General features: G+C 38.2%; 1 protein-coding gene across 1 annotated transcript in view; it reads right to left on the reverse strand.

The window, feature by feature from the left end:
- The window catches only part of ZNF277 (zinc finger protein 277), a gene marked incomplete at both ends in the record, with an annotated part of 133,946 nt that overhangs the window by 25,971 nt on the left and 92,409 nt on the right, over window positions 1-15,566 (reverse strand). Inside the window, one exon of the mRNA XM_080701473.1 lies at window positions 6,317-6,408. Coding sequence (XP_080557599.1) covers window positions 6,317-6,408 — 92 coding nt within the window. The remainder of the gene's footprint in view (window positions 1-6,316; window positions 6,409-15,566) is intronic.

Genomic DNA, 15,566 nt, shown 5'->3' on the forward strand with positions numbered 1-15,566 from the left:
TACCGTAGGGGGCGGAATAGGAATGAGATATTCCTAAAGAATTATTACTATTTAACCTATCTGACAGGTATTAAAAAAAGCCCTGTCCACAAGATTTGTCTTTATTTGACCTTACTGGGGAAATCCCCCCCCCCCCCCCCGGGTATTTGCCAAAAATCATGACAACTTTTTAACATGACAGTTGCCTGAGGAAAATAGCAATTGGTGCAAACAATAGTCTAATCAAAACATCAAAAAAAAAAAAAGAATTGAGGAGTGAGATATCTACAGAGGACTCTGAAAAGTTCTGACATTCTTGGGAATTTAGAATCACACACACACACACACACACACACACACTTGCATGTGTGTGAAGGAAAGATCTAGGAAGGGCCTCATTTCTCACTTCTGGCTAATTCTAAGGTTCTACACAACCATGAAGTAGAGTGTGCCAGCCCATATACAGAACTCCTTGATAAAAGGCAGAAGATATATTGGCTCAAGGCATTGAAGAAAATGTCTGATTACTAGCTGAACACTAAACTAACTAGGCAGAAACTTCAGTGCCATACATGATCAAGAATACATAGTTTAAAGAACTAGTATAGGAAAATTACTGAATATACAAATAGCTAAAAAAGTCCTGGTGAGGCAGAGAAGGAATCTGATTTATATAGTTGCCATATTATTTAAATGTTGAGTTCAAGTCCAGCCTCAGCAACTTAGTGAGGTCCTTAGTAATTTAGCAAGACTGTTTCCAAATAAAAAAACAAAATAGGCCTGGGGGTGTAGATTGAAGAAAGAATGCCCCTGGGTTCAATCTCCAGCTCTACAAAAACAAACAAAACAAAGCAAAATAAAAAAAAGGAGATCCATACCATTAAATAAACTGTCAACAGGCAAAGAAAACAGCAAGTCTTGAAAGCGAAAGAATAAAATGACTCATCATATACAAGGAATCCTTAGCAAGACTAACATTTGATCTTTCATCAGAAACTATGTAAATAAGAAGGCATGTGATAACATATTCAAAGTGCTGAAAGAAAAAGGCTGTCAACCAAGAATATGAAATCTAATAAAATTATTCCTTAAAAAAATAAAGAACAAGAATTCCCCCTAAAAACAGGAACAAGACAAGGATGCCCATTATCACCACTTCTCTTCAGTATAGTACTTGAGTCTCTAGCCAGAGCAATAAGGCAAGAAAAGGAAATCAAAGGAGTACAAATAGGAAAAGAAGAACTCAAATTTTCACTATTTGCAGATGACATGATACTATATTTAGAAAACCCAATAAACTCAACCAAAAGGCTTATAGAACTGATCAACAAATTCAGCAAGTGTCTGGATACAAAATCAATCTTAAAATATTAGAAGCTTTTCTGCACACCAACCATAAATCCACTGAAAAAGAAATTCAGAAAACACTTCCACTCAGGATCTCCCAAACCAAAAAAATAAAAAACTTAGGAATAAATTTAAGCAAGGAGGTAAAAGATCTCTACAAAGAAAATTATAAAATATTGAAAAACAAAATCGAAGATCTTAGAAGATGGAAAGATCTTCCATGTTCATGGATAGGCAGAATAAATAAAATGGCCATCCTTCCAAAAATGATCTATAGATTCAACGCAATGCTCATTAAACTACCAACATCATTCCTCACAGACATAAAAGAATCAGTCCTTAAATTTATTTGGAAAAACAAAAAGCCCAAAATAGCCAAAGTAGTTCTCAGCAACAAAAAACATGCAGGAGGAATCACAATACCTGACTTTAAACTATACTACAAAGCCATTGTAATAAAAACAGCATGGTACTGGCACAATAACAGATACATAGATCAATGGAGCAGAAGTCCACACACTTTCAGCCAATTGATTTTTGACAAAGGGGCCAAAACCATACACTGGAAAAAAGATAGCCTGTTCAACATATGGTGTTGGCAAAACTGGTTAACCATATGCAGAAAATTGGAAATTAATCCCACTTTATCACCCTGAACAAGTCAATTCAAGATGGATCAACGACTTGAAAATTAAACCAGAGACCTTGAAGCTTCTTGAAGAGGGCATAGGTCCAATACTGCAACATATAAGCACAGATAAACACTTTCTCAACGAGACCCCAAAGGCACAACAAATTAAAAGGTGAATCAATACGTGGGCTTGCATGAAACTGAAGAGCTTCTGTTCAGCAGAAGAAACTGTCAAGAACCTCAACCGAGAGCCAACAGAATGGGAGAAGATTTTTGCTACCTACACCTTTGATAGGGGACTAATATCTAGAATATACAGAGAACTCAAGAAACTCAACACTAAGAAAACAAATCGTCCAATAACAAAATGGGCAAGCGAACTAAATTGACACTTCACACAAGAAGAAATTCAAATGGCCAATAAATGCATGAAAAAATGCTCAACATCACTGGCAATCAGAGAGATGCAAATCAAAACTACCCTGAGATTTCACCTAACTCCAACTAGAATGGCAATCATTCAAAACACAAACAACAACAGATGCTGGCGAGGATGTGGAGAAGTAGGAACTCTAAAACACTGTTGGTGGGATTGCAAATTACTGCAACCACTTTGGAAAACAGTATGGAGAATCCTCAGAAGAATGGAAAAAAACTTACCATTTGATCCAGCAATACCACTTCTGGGTATCTACCCAAAAGAAAGTAAACCAAAATACCAAACTAATGCATGTGTATCTATGTTCATAGCTGCACAATTCACCATAGCCAAACTATGGAACCAGCCAAGATGTCTATCAACAGATGAATGGATTACAAAACTGGGATATGTACACAGTGGAATTTTACTCAGCCATTTAAAAAAACTCAATTACATCATTTTCAGGGAAATGGATGGAACTGGAGGACATTATGCTAAGTGAGATTAGTCAGTTACAAAAAATAAGAAATCGGATGCTTTCCCTAATATGTGAAAGCTAAGGAGAAATTGGTCATAGGAGGAACTCTTGATGAAAAAGGAAATCCTATAGAGGAGCAAACAAGACAACCTAAAGGAGGGGATGGGAGGGGGAAGAAGGAAATTCTCTAAAACACACAATGCACTTAAACATATCGAAGTCAACCATTAAGCCAAGCATGGGAAGGAGGGATAGGGAGGGAATGGGGTGGGAATTGGGTTGGGGTAAATGGGTGATGTGTACATGTATGTTCACACAAGTTTTTTACCCCAATATGATGTATGAATATAATGCACCAATAAAAAAAAACATAAAAAAATAAAAATAAAAAAGAAGAAAAAGTGAAGGAGAAATTAAGGCATTGAAAGATAAATAGAAACAACACTGGAACAATGTTTGGTATATTTCTGAAATTAAATTGGTATTAATCTGAAGTAGTTTGTGTGTGTGTGTGTGTGTGTGTGTGTGTGTGTGTGTGTGTCTGGGGATACAACCCAGGGGCATTCGACCTCTTTATTTTTTTTATTCTTTATTTTGAAACAGGGTCTCACTAAGTTGTGGAGCTCATCACTAAGTAGCAGAGGCTGTTTGCGAACCTTGATCCTCTGGACTCAGCTTCCCAAATGCTTGGATTACAAGCATGCACCACCATGCCTGGCTTGAAGTAGGTTGTTTTAAGTTAAAATGCTAATTGTAATCCCCAAAGAAATCACTAAGAAAGTAGCTAAAAATATGGTTGAAAAAACCGTAACAGAAAATTTCCATACTGTGGAAAACACTTATTCAACATAAAAGAAGAGAGCAGTGAATGAGAAGAGGAATAAAACAACCCCAAACACAGAAAGCAAAGAGCAAAACAGACAAAGTAAATCCCATCTTATTCGTAATTACATTAAACCGATATTAAACATTCCGATCAAAAGACACAGATTTGTACAATGGAGCTTAAAAGCTTCATGATTCAACTACATGCTGTTTATAAGAGAGAAACTTTACATTTAAGGACTTAAACAGGTTGAAAAAAATAGCTCGCACGTTCCATGTGGAAGGTATGAAAGTATGGTAACAAGAAAGCAGTCATTCCTCTATCCTTGCCCACTATCTACCTCCTTTGTTTTTATTCTTTTTATGCTCTTTTAGTGGGACAACACAATAGTAGGCCTACAGTACTACCAACAAAATGAGTGATACATTCTGTGAAATGTGCTGTTAGGTAATTTTGTCATTGTACAAACATCAGAGTATTTATATTCAGCATAGCTCTTGATGCAATCAAGAATGTGGTAAACAAGAGATGTACGAGGCTGCTACTGACATAATGTGGCTCATTGTTTTTTTGGTGGTACTGGGGGTGGAACCCAGAGGCTTTCTACCTCCGGGCTATAATCCCATAAATAAAATTTTTTTATATTTTTAAATTTTTTATATTTTTATATTTTTTATATTTATAAAAAATAAAATTTTTTAATATTTCATTTGGAAACTGGGTCTCATTAAGTTGCTGAGAGCCTCACTAAATAGCTGAGGCTGGCTTCGAACATGTGCGATCATCCTGCCTCAGCCTCCCAAGCGCGGGGATTACAAGCATGCGCCACCATGTTCAGCTTGGCTCATTGTTTTATAGTAAACTTTTTGTGTGTGTGTGGTACTGGGGGTGGAACCCAGGGGCTTTTCTACCTTTGGGCTATACTCTCAGACCTATTTTATATTTTATTTGGAAACAGGGTGTCATTAAGTTGCTGAGAGCCTCACTAAGTAGCTGAGGCTGGCTTCGAACCTGTGTGATCATCCTGCCTCAGCCTCCCAAGCGCTGGGATTACAAGCGTGCGCCACCACGCCTGGCAGTAAACTTTTTTTTTTTTGCGGGTCTGGGATGGAACCCAGGGGCATTCAACCTCCGAGCTATTCCCTATGCCCTATTTTTATTTTTATTCTTTATTTTGAAACAGGGTCTCATTGAGTTGTGAAGGGCCTCACTAAATAGCTAAGGCTGTCCGTGATCCTCCAGTCTCAGACTCCCAAATGCTGGGATTACAAGCGTGTGCCACCACACCTTACTTAAACTTTTTTATTAATAAGCAGAAAGAGCATGCACTTATAATGATAAGAAGTGTAGTATAGTAAATATGATTAAGGTTTGGGACTTTGAGCCATCTTGATCTCCAGTAGGGAGAAAAGCTATATATTGGGTTGAGTGATTTAACCAATCACAGCTACATAATAAAAATCTCAATAAAAACTAGACATCAAAGTTCAGTGGAGATTTCTGGTCGGTGAATACACTGATATGCCAGGAGAGTGAAAGGTCCTGGTTCCTGGGAGAAGAGCACAGAAAGAGCATTCAGGACCCTCCTAGACCTTGTCTTATTCATCTCTTTATTTGGGTGTTCTGATCTGTGTCCTTTATGATAAAACTGTAATCATAAACAGTACTTTTCTGAGTTCTATGAATCAGTGGGAACTTCCTACTTTCTAGCCAGTCCAAGAACCCCTTTAAATTATGATTGTTGCCTAAAGTGAGGGCAATTGTTGCCAGGTGTGGTGTTGCACGCCTGTAATCCCAGTACTTGGGAGGCTGAGACAGGAGGATTGCAGGTTCATGGCCAGTCTCAGCTCCTTGGCAAGGCGCTCAGTAACTTAGTGAGAACCTCTTTCCAAATAAAAAAATAAAATAGGGCTGGGAGCATAGTTTGGAGGTAGACTGCCCCTAGGTTCAATCCACAGCAACACACACACACACACACACACACACACACACACACGCATGCACGCACACGCATACATACACAGATACATACAAAAGGGGGCAATCATGTTGGGAAGTGTGCCCAAAAACCTATAGAATCTCATGCTGTCAGTGACTAGTGCCAGAACAAAACTGTAGTGCACTAGTTAGTTTTTGATAGTAGAATTAACAGTTTAAAATTTTTCTGTCTTTATCATTTTTAATATTCAAAAGTGAAAATAATGTGCTGGGAATGCAGCTTAGTGGTAGAGTGCTTGGCTAGCATGTATGAGGCCCTGGGTTTGATCTCCAGAATGGGGAAATAAAGTATAAAAACCAACAACTGCCACAGAGTTAAGAGTTAACAAGTTAGCATGTAGAGGCATGTGTGCTATAGTTTGTGACATATACTCTTGCCTGTCAGCTCATTTAGAAAGCTCTAATGGATTAAAAATAAACCTATTTTTGGCATTTTAAGAACTGATTCCCCTACTCTGTTGATGGCAATCATACTCCATCTTTGATGTCAGATATATTAAAAAAAATAATAATAATGATAAATGAAAGTGTCCTGGACCAACCCATAGAACTTAATTTATATAACCGATACTTATGGATGCTTCCATGAATTTTCAAATTAAACACAGTAACATTTAAAGTTGGATAATGGCAAACCTGTTTCCAAGGAATTCCTCACTGCAAAACATACAAATGCCACGAAAACTGGTATCATTTCGTTCTTGCTGCTGTTGTTCCAGAATTTCTTTCTGCAAAGTAGAAACAAATTTAGGGTATTATCTTTAATAAATACTCAGCTAGTGAATGAAAAATGAAAAATAGTTTGGGAGGAAACTAGGAGGAAAGCACAAAGGAAGCATATGAAACTTGTTAGTATTTCAGATTTCTCCACTTATCTTTGCATCAAACTCTGTACAAAGGAACGCCTGCAGAACACTCCAGCTAGTATTCTATGTAAGGAACTCAAAGTCAACAGGCCTTACCATCTTCTCTTACCTTACATCTCTTTCAGTTGTCTCCTATACTTATACTCTTCCTTAAGAAAGAGATGGTAGGTTTTTTGTTTGTTTGTTTGGTGGTACTGGGGTTCCTGGAAGCCCTTCTACCTCCGGGCTACACTCCCAGACCTATTTTTACATTTTTATTTGGAAACAGGGTCTCCTAAGCCAGCGCGCGCGGCTGGTTTCAGACCTGCGCGATCCTCCTGTCTCTGCCTCCCAAGCGCAGGGATTACAAGCGTGCCCCACCACGCCTGGCAAAAGATGGTAGGTTCTTTAACCCCAGCATTTCCAACACCATCACTGAGTCAAGTTTTTATTTGATTATTATGGAATTACCAAAAATAACTCTCTTACAGGGTTTCCCTGATCAAAATTTCTCTCCTATCATATCCATCTTCTTTTGCTGCTCGGGAAACTTTTTTTAAATGTTGTTTTCATATATATTTATTTTGTTATGCTTCAATTCAAATAATTCAAAATATGCTCTGGTTATATCCTGTTCTAACCAGGGTGGTTCTATTCATTATCTTCCCCTGAGATAATTTTATTCCCCTTTGCCCTTTACTCCTAAAAATCTTTACCTCTAATAGGGCATGGTGGCACAGGCCTGTAATCCCAGTACTCGGGAGGCTAAGATAGAATTCCAGGTTTGAGGTCAGCCTCAGCTACTTAGGGAGGCCCTCTACAACTTAGTGAAACTCTGTTTCAAAATATAAGAATAAATAAAAAAAAGAATAAAATATGGCTGAGGGTGTAGCTCAGGAGTAGAATGCTCCTGGTTTCCATCCCTAGTAACACACACACACACACAAAAAAAAAAAAACAACAACAACAACAACAAAAAAAACAAAAACAAAACCCAAAACCAAAACAAAACAAAAGCAAAAATGACCTGTTCATCCAGATACAACATAAGTCTTATTTCTGAGTGCAACAGTTAAGAAATCACTCAAACACTGAGCATATCTGGATTTGCTATCTGGCTCTCATCTATAATCTGTATCTAACTTCTTTAATCCCCAACTGCCTCAGTTTAAAAGATAAAAATAAATTATTATAGTACTACTGTTGATAGGAATAAATCAGACAATTTATGTAAAGAGTTCAAATCGGAGATTGATCATTAAATGTTGGATATTATTGTTACCCAGACCATAAAAATTCTTTTTGCCTATCACCTGTCATCGGTGGTAATTTATTGCCTGTTTTGTCTTTTGAAGGGAAATACAAAGCCTTTGAAGTTAAAAATGTCTCGATGCTATTCTTATTTTACATCTGCACACTACTCTCTAGCTTCTCCTATAACTTAAGAGTTCAGAATAGGAACTCCATAAAAATTATTGCTGGTTCTATAAATATTACTAGAACAGCATAAGATGAGATAGTATCTAGAATCTTATCATATACAATGTGGCAATTCTGAAAAGGTATCACCAAAGACCTAGAAATATTAATCAATTCAAGGAAAACAAAGCTATTTTTGATTATAAAAATCAATCCAATGAACTCATTTCTTCCATGATAGAATAATCAAAACCAGACTTACCCTTTCACCATAAACTATTAAAGAAGAAGTTACATGACTTTATATTTTATCTGTTTGGCTGTGCTTCTTGATGAAAAAAACCCCACCACATTACCAGTTTTCTGCTGGGGGATATTTTACAAACTAAACAGAGAGAGGATGAATCCAAAGGAGAAGTAGCTATGTTACTGGCATTCAGAATGCTTAAAGGAGATGAAATTTTTGGTGCAAGAAGCTAGAGAAGAGAGCAAGAGAGAAGACAGAAACATGTACTGGGATTCTTTTAATCTTTGGCCCAATGCTATGCTACATACACGTACAGGACAATATGTGTATAACTTACAGGACGGGGCTCTGTTAGGTCTGACAGAGGAGTTTCTGAGGGTTAGAAAGCTTACTAGAGATTCTAGAAATTGTAGTATTGGATACACGGGAGTTCTGATAAGCAAAAGCAAAAGGCCTAGTTTAAAATTTCAGGCACAGAACAAATATAAAAGAAGTTTTCTTAGTTCATGAGGGTCGGGGCTTTATGCTGGTAGCAAACTGGATAGACGAAAGCAAGAAAAATAAGGCAGGTAAGACTAATATATCAGAAAGTTTTAATTATTTTTTAAAATGAATCTTATATAAAACTATATAAAAACATTCCCAACTCTGAAAGATCTTGATAATGACACTATTTTCAATCCTATAACATGGCGTAACATGTACTTTCTCTGCCAGTTTGTTTTCAGCCTGCAAGGCTTCTCTCATTACAAATCAATATTTTGGCTCATTTCTCTCAACTCAAAATTGGAGTTATAGACTCTAATATTGTCCAAAGAAAAATTTTATCTTAACATTTTCTTGATTATGATTCAGCAAAAACAAAGAATTTTGAATCAAAGCCACAGTGATACTAAGTCATCTAAGGTTTTCTTTGTCCAAAATTAAGTTCTATCAGTTGAGCCCGAATTGCACAACCCCAGATGTAGGCACCTGAAGTTGTATATAACTGGTTATTCTTGGGAGAGCCTACTTGGCACTATGGTCAAGCAGAGGTGCACAGGATAGACATGGCAATAAAGAAGCTGCCTGACTGGCAAGTACTAAAACCATGCTGTGCTTTCATTCTTTGGTTATGGAGCAACTCTCCTACAGCCTTAAAGTCTGTGGATTCTTAGCTAGATTATGTGCTTTACCTAAAACCACAATAAGAGAGTATACTAGTTGTCTTTTATCTTTTATGTTCTGTACAATTCAAGTTAATTTCTTCTAGATCTTCCTTTTGTCCATTGGATAAATTCACTCCTCCTCCTCCTCCCCGTGCCGCCGCCACCTCCTCTTCCTCCTCCTCCTCCTCCTCCTCCTCCTCCTCCTCCTCCTCCTCCTTCTTTCTCTCTCTCTCTCTCTCTCTCTCTCTCTCTCTCTCTCTCTCTCTCCCTCCCTCCCTCCCTCCCTCCCTCCCTCCCTCCCTCCCTCTGGCTAAAATTGAATTTCTAGACTCTAGAGATCCTTCTGTCTCAGTACCCACAGGTGCATGCCACTACATCTAGTACTGTCCAAATTCAAGTCCTTCCCAGACCTTTCTCCATGGTAAGCTACTTAAACTGTTTGTGGCACCACTCCTGGATTAGACTTTTCTCATTTTGATATAATCAATGCAAATAAGAGCCCTATAATTGTGACAAATTAATATGGAGTTCATTGTAACTGGTTCTCTGTTCCATTTGTTGAGCTTCAACTTGCATCCCTACCATCCTGATTCATGTGGACTGCAATTATGTGAATACTTTGCTTATTTTTTCTTGGCTATTCCCCATTGTCTGTCTACTAACATTCTGTTTCTATTAATCACACCTAACCTATTATAGTAAGACTGCCTTCCTTCCTTCCTTTTTTTTTTGTGGTAATGAGAATTAAACTCAGGAGTTAAATTGGAGCTACATTGCCAGCCCTATTTTTTCAGGCTCCTGGCAAACCTGTGATCCTCCTGTCTCAGCCTCCCAAGTACTGGGATTATGACCGTGTGCCACCACATCCGGCTTCCATTAAGAGTTCCTTTCTTACAAAAACTGACTCAGAACAGGCTTTTCACAACATGTGAGCTCAAAAGGACCTCGTGAAACTACCTACTAACTCCCTATAGAGATATTGTGGTGGCTAGTTTAAAGCTGCATAGCTGTATGATGTTAAGCTGGTGTTATTTTTATGATACATTTGCTTTTGTTTTTCTCAGAAGGTTCCCTCTGTACCATGTGTAGATATAGAGCTTAAAACAATCTAGGGGATAGAGATCTGGAGAGATAGGGTAGCACTAAATTTATCCTACAAATACCCACACGGAAGCTTTACTAAAATGAATGAGACATAAATGAGCATCTTAGCACTTGGTATGCTTGAGAACATATTAAGATAACAGGATTGATAATGTACACAAATAAAATTATGTCTTGTTTAATTAGAAAAGAGAGTTTCTATAAAATTTGATGTTCTAGATCATAGAAATTTTAATTTGGCATTTAAAAGGTTAAGTTTTGCATAGGAGGGCTTCCAAAACATCTCCATATTTTCTCTGCATTCCAAATTCAAGATACAATTTAGCCTGTTTTATATAATACCTTGCCAGGAACAATTACTACTATATTGTATTATAATATAAATGTATCTTACCTTTATGATCTCTTTGTTACTGTAAATAACTCTAAACTGTTCTGGTTTCCTTGGTTTGATTTTATGGCCATCTATGTTTAGCTACTTTTTTTTTTTACATTGGTGCACTTAATTATACATCTTGATGGAGTTCAGGGTGATAGAGGTATGCATGCGTACAGCACTCTGCTCCTCCCTCCTCACCTTCTGCTCAACACAGTGAGTGGTTTTGTTAAATTTGTGTGTGTGCACCATGTCCACTGAGGTGTTTCCCTCTTCAAGTGTTCCTCCGGCCTCCCACCTCCCTCAGGGCCCTCCTTCACTCCACTAAAGTTTCTCCTCCTCTGGAGTCCCTCCTGTGTCCCAGTATTTCCCTAGGTTTCACATATGAGGAAGAACATCTGATCTTTCGCTTTTTAAGTGACTAATCTCACTTAGCATAATATCTCAAGTTCTGTCCAATTCCTTGCAAATGACACAATTTTGTTCTTTATGGCTGGATAGAATTCCATTGTGCGTATATCCCATAATTTTGTAATCCACTTGCTTATGGACACCTAGGCTGGTTCCATAGTTTGGCAAGTATGAATTGTCCAGCTATAAACATAAATAGCCATGTAAAACTCTGATAGTTTGGTTTCCATTCTTTTGGGTAGATACCCAGGAGTAGTGTAGCTGGGTAATATGGTAGGTTCATTCCCATTCTTCTGAGGACCCTCCACACTATCTTTCAAAGTGGGATTTGCAATCCCACCAGCAATGTATCAGGCTTCCTTCCTACCTCTCCGCATCCTCCTCAGCAATTGTTGTTTGTGCTTTTAATAATTGCCATTCTAATTTGGGTTAGGTAAAATCTCAGGGTACTTTTGATTTGCATTTCTCTAATTACTAATGGTGTTAAACATTTTTTCATATATTTATTGGCCATCTGTATTTCTTCTTTTGTGAAGTATCTAGTTCAGTTGTCCATGTTTTTTTTTTTTTTTTTTTTTTTTGCGGGTCTGGGGATGGAACCCAGGGGCATTTGACCTCTGAGCTACACCCCCTGCCCTAGTCTTTATTCTTTATTTTGAAACTGGGTCTCACTGAGTTGCAGAGGGCCTCACTGAGTAGCTGAGGCTGTCCGCGAACCGCGATCCTCCAGGTTTCAGCCTCCCGAATGCTGGGATTACAAGCGTGCGCCACCATGCCTGGCTAAGTTGTCCATGTTTTTAACTGGGTTTTTTGGTTGTTTGGAGGTGAGTTTTATTTAATGAAGGTTTTCATCACTGCCAGGGGTTCACTTTATCCTATAACTGGCTCTTCAGCTTCTTCCTTTAGACTTTCTTTTTTGGCCTGTTTGTTCTTCCTCTTAGCCTCGAACAAAACTATAAGGCCTCTCAAACACAGCTGAAGAAAAACATAACTGAATTCTAAGAATACAATTAAATCAGATATATTTGGTACTAGAAAAAGAGTAGCTCCTAGCATCTTTCTTGAATAGGCTTTGTGGCATATTATCATATGGTAGGGATGCTTTATCTCTTATTTCTGGGTCCTCTGCAATTTGGATCTACTGAGATTAGCAGATATCACACAGATGAATTCAGAGGGAATGCTTTCCAGACATATAACATTTAAAAAGTATGTTTATCTTATGATGAAAAATTATGTTTATCTGATGTATGCCCAGAGGAACAGAAAACAAAATTTGATTGTAAATGGACCTTTAAAAAGTAGTCTATAAATATGTAATGAGTACAACGCATCTGGAAGTGAAACAACTACTCAATAAAATCTTAAGTATCACATTAACAATTCCCTGTTTTTTTCCCCTCTCTCTCTCATTCTCTTCTCTAGGGTTTCAACCTAGGGATGCTCTACTACTGAGCTACATCCTCAACCCTTTTGATTTTTTGTTTTGAAACTGGGTCTCGTTAAGTTGCTGAGGTTGGCCTCAAACTTGGGATCCTCCTGCCTTAGCCTTCTGGGATTCCTAATGTGCACCTCTATGACTGTATGGCTCCGTGCTTTCTACTGAATAAAATACACAATCTTTTTTTTTTTTTTTTGGTGGTACTGGGGGTGGAACCAGAGGCTTTCTACCTCTGGGCTATACTCCCAACCCTATTTTGTACTTTACTTGGAAACAGGGTCTCACTAAGTTGCTGAGAGCCTCACTAAGTAGCTAAGGCTGGCTTGGAACCTGTGTGATCCTCCTGTCTCAGTCTCCCAAGCGCAAGGATTACAAGTGTGCGCCACCATGCCTGACTACAATCTTTTTAAAATTTTTTTTTTTTTTTTTTTTTTTTTGGTGGTACTTGGGGTGGAACCCAGGATTCTACCTCTGGGTTATACTCCCAGACCTATTTATACTTTATTTGGAAACAGGGTCTCACTAAGTTGCTGAGAGCCTCACTAAGTAGCTGAGGCTGGCTTCGAAGCTGTGTGATCCTTGTCAGCCTCCCAAGAGCTGGGATTACAAGTGTGAGCTACCATGCCCGGCTTAAAATGCACAATCTTTAGCATGCCATTTATAATGCCTTGTATCTGACTATAACCTGCGGTTCGTTCTCCCTCTCTCTCTCTCTCTCTCTCTCTGTATGTGTGTAACGGGATGAAACCTATGAGCACTCTACCTCTGAGCTTCACCCCAGCCTTTTTTTAAATTTTTTTTTTTTTTTTTTGCTTTTGAAATAGGGAGGGCCTTGCTAGGTTGCTGAGAGTCTTGCTAAATTGCTGAGGTTGATCTTAAACCTGCAATCTCTTGTCTTAGCCTCTCAAGTACTGGGATTACAGACATGTGTTACCATGACTGGCTCTTACCTAAGTTTTAAAAAACTCTTACACTGCTTCCACATGTAACCCTATGTTAAAGATAAAGCAAATACATAGTATAATTTGTGTATTATTCTCAATAGTAGTTTTCTTTCTTTCTTTCTTTCTTTCTTTTTTTTTTTGTGGTACAGGAGATGGAACCCAGAGGTATTCTACCTCCGAACTACACCCTCAGCCCTATTTTTTATTCTTTAGTTTGAAACAGGGTCTCACTGAGTTACAAAGGGCCTCACTAAATAGTAGCTGAGGCTGTCCTTGAGCTGTGATCCTCCTGTCTCAGCCTCCCAAATACTGGTCTTACAAGCCTGTGTCACCATGCCTGGGTCAAAAGTAGTTTTCAACTACCTATTATGATTTCTTACGCCACTAAATGACCTGGAACAATTGTTCCACTTTATCCCACTGCAGTCCTTTATTTTTCAAGGCATCTTTGTGGTGAGTGGAAAGAACAACTGGTTATGACTTAGGAGCTGCGCATTCTTCTCTATTTTTGTTTTTCTGTATCTAATGCTAAGTGTGGCATTGCCCAGAACTCTTCTCTAGGGCTTTTTTTCTACAGATTTGCCTGGAATTCTACAAATTATTAAACTGACTGACTGACCCAGACCACTGTTGTAGAAATGATACTTAAAAATAAAAAAGCCAGTTTATAACATTCAGTTAGCATCTACTTTGCTTGGTCTTCAGAAAGAAATGTCCTAACAACCTCTATTAATAGACAACGAGCTCCTTTAGGCCCTATGCACATAATTGTGTACAGTAGATTGTTATTATTGTTTTGGTACAGGAATTTGACTCAGGGCATTCTAACTCCAAGCTATACTACCAGCCCTTTTAACTTCTCACCAACAGTGCCTTGCTAAATTCCCAAGGCTGGTCTCGAACTTGCAATCCTCTTGACCCAGTACTGGAATTACAGGCATGCAATACTGCATCTGGCTAGATTCTTAATAAATACATGACAACCAAATTTACACCCCAGGTTTTACAATACAGACAGTACAAATTTCAATGCTCTTCTGCAAATTAAAATGGCCTTCTCAAGCGGGTGTGGTGGCACACGCTTATAATCCCAGTACTTGGGAGGCTGAGGCAGGAGGATCCAGGTTCGTGGCCAGCCTTTGCTGTTTAGTGAGGCCCTCGGCAACTTAGTGAGACCCTGTTTCCAAATATGGAATAAACAATTGAACTGGGAGTGTAGCTTGGAGGTAGAACGCCCCTGGGTTCAATCCCCAGCAACACACAAACACACACACACACACACACACACACACACACACACACACACGTCTTCTCAAAGAAGGATTTATATACATTTGACTATCTCTTACTCACAAAGGGTTGGTACTTATACTAGGATATTTTATATATGATGTAAATTGGAAAGCACCCTATACCAAGATGACATTTATTTAAATAAATAGTCTAACTTGTATGTAAACTGTTCTGAGGAATTTATTGTCTGTTATGGTTTAAGGAATACTAAATTTTTTATTCAAATAATTTTAAACTGAGCTAGGCATAGTGAAGCATCCCTAATTCTAGTACCTTGGGAGCTGAGACAAGAATATCACAGGTTCCAGGATAGCATCAGTAACTTGGTGACACCCTCAGCAGCTTAGTGAGATACTGTTTCAAAATAAAGAATAAAATAGGAATGGGGGTGTAGTTTGAAGGTAGAACACCTGGAGTTCAATACCTAGTAACACACACACACACACACACACACACACACACACACACACACACACACACAATGATATCAAGGTTTCTCTCCTATCCATACTAGTAAACTTTATCCTACGAAGTGCTTTTTTTCTTATAAAAATAAACTGACAGGGAATTCTCATTTCTTAAAATAGGAACACCATTTATGTCATATAAAAAACTTTTAACATTTTTTGCCAGTTTCTCTGTCAATGCAAACATGCAC

This window comes from Muscardinus avellanarius (genome assembly GCF_963383645.1).
Source record: "Muscardinus avellanarius genome assembly, chromosome: 9".
Taxonomy (NCBI): Eukaryota; Metazoa; Chordata; class Mammalia; order Rodentia; family Gliridae; genus Muscardinus; species Muscardinus avellanarius.